This window comes from Cibotium barometz, chromosome 59 (genome assembly GCF_041138505.1).
Source record: "Cibotium barometz isolate CiBa-2024 chromosome 59, ASM4113850v1, whole genome shotgun sequence".
In the NCBI taxonomy this organism is placed as follows: Eukaryota; Viridiplantae; Streptophyta; class Polypodiopsida; order Cyatheales; family Cibotiaceae; genus Cibotium; species Cibotium barometz.
In genome coordinates, this window is record NC_141104.1 from 34,358,954 (window position 1) to 34,360,931 (window position 1,978).

The 1,978-nt window shown below is 43.4% G+C and overlaps 1 protein-coding gene across 1 annotated transcript; it reads left to right on the top strand.

Annotated features, from left to right (window-relative positions):
- The first annotated feature begins 1,221 nt into the window (after positions 1–1,221).
- On the top strand, positions 1,222–1,578 carry LOC147605746 (uncharacterized). Its single transcript, XM_086793640.1, has one exon. The coding sequence runs from the start codon at positions 1,222–1,224 to the stop codon at positions 1,576–1,578; it is 357 nt and encodes a 118-aa protein (XP_086649766.1).
- The last annotated feature ends 400 nt before the right edge of the window (positions 1,579–1,978 follow it).

The window sequence follows — 1,978 nt, forward strand, 5'->3', positions numbered from 1 at the left end:
TAAACTTTTTTGTTATAAATTTTATCTTGGCATTATTGTATTGTGAAAAAAGACTGTCTTAACAAACCTTGTGAAAAGGGCCTTAATCAATGATTTTATATTCACGTGATCACAATTTTTTTTTGTTAATAACATGTGTTAACATGTTCCCAAAAAAGCCGGTGGGAGATTCCCTGGTAACCGGCTAAAATCCCAACTGGATTTTTGCAATACCCGGCGGTCCCGCTGGGAATTTGAAAACCCCGGCCGCCGGGGTCGTCATTTAGCCCGGCGGGCTACATTTTTGTATATATACGGGCCCGGGGGGCCCTTTCATTACTGACAGTATACACAGGTAATGATAGTTGTAGGTGTGTGTGTGTGTGGGTGTGTGTGTTCGTGCGGGTAGCCGCCCATGGTCGCAATGCGCGGCCGGATGTGGGTGGTCCGCCACACGAGGGGTGTGTGTGTGTAAGGCCATGCTTCAGAATGGTGCTTATCGTGGGACACATAGTCGGTAACGCGGCTAGTTTGTGTCCTATGGTAAGTATGGCACATCGTAGCGGTACTAGTCGTCGGTAACGCGGCAAGCATAGTATCGTTATGGCGATGTCACCTTCCCTTCCCTTCCCTTTGTCAAATGCGGGCATATGGTCAGTAACGCTGTCGTGCCATGGCACGTCTATGATGTGAAACCGTGCATGTGAGGCCATCAAATACAAATCCAGATGCATGAGTTAAGTGCCATGACGAGTCATTATATGATGCCATGTACATATGTTCATATTGTAAATGAGGTTCAATAAGATGAGTTGAGGCAGTGCAAGATCTAGGAGTTTTTGTACATGAATGTGGTGTGAATTATGGAGTTTCATGCACATGATGGACCTTGTAGTAGGGAACATCCTTCTTAACATGTATGGAAATGCAAAGGTTTGATGCCAGATGAGTTAAAAGAAATTCAGTGGGAGCCAGTGTTGTGAGAACTCATCCAAGTCTGTCGAGCCATTAAAAAGAGCTTCTCTCAGCTTGTTGGTCTCCAGAGCTGGCAGTGGCAGCTTTGACTATGAGTATGTTAATAAGAAGGATGAGGAAGTGGATGTGTCTCTAAGTTGGCTTTAGTGCAACCATACTTCTATGTGGACATTCTTTTGGAAGTGAGAGTCTCCAACGTGTTCTAGAAAATAATGCCTGTATATCATGCGGAGCATTAGTCTGTATGTTATACTAATGTCAGAAGATATGGTGAAAGATGGATACAATGACATTGTTAATATCGACGTTTCACCGGTTGTCATTAAGGCAATGCAGAAAAAGTATATCAATGTGTGTCAACTCAAATATATGACCATGGATGTTCTGGATTTGTCCTCCTTTGATGATTGCACCTTTGACTCTGTCATTGACAAAGGTACTCTCGACTCGATAATGTGTGGAGTGGGTGCGCCGTATAATGCAGCAATCATGTTAGCTGAGATTAGCAGGGTACTGAAGCCCGGTGGTGTTTATATGCTGATCACCTACGGGGATCCTCGAATGCGAATGCCACATTTACACAGGAATACTTTTGGCTGGCAGCTTACGTGTAATAAACTCTAGAAGGAACACAAGCATTAATGCGCAGTTTTTTTTAAAATGGAAAGCCGACTATTAAGCTGCAAAAGGTGGTGGGGGGGGCGCCGAGTTCTCCGCGAGAAAAATAGAAAAATACCGGAGGCAGACGACGGCGAACCAGGGGTGTGAGGAAAAATTCTGCAGAGAGAGGAACAGTGTCGAAATCTACCAGTGTTTTTAATTTGAGGAATACACACGCTGTTTGTGTCTTGTAGGTGTTAGAATTGGAGGGAATCTTGAGTTTTATTAAGGGAGATACTCTTTGTTTTTTTTTTCTTGATGACCTTCATCGAACAGTCGACGGCGAGCAGCTCTGATTAGTGAAACAAATGAAGAGTTACACGTATGTAATTCATCAGCTAAGTGTTTTTTTTTTATTTTCTTT

Excerpts from the sequence above, each read along its gene's own strand:
- LOC147605746 (XM_086793640.1), top strand. The coding sequence starts at position 1,222 with ATGGTGAAAGATGGATACAATGACATTGTTAATATCGACGTTTCACCG.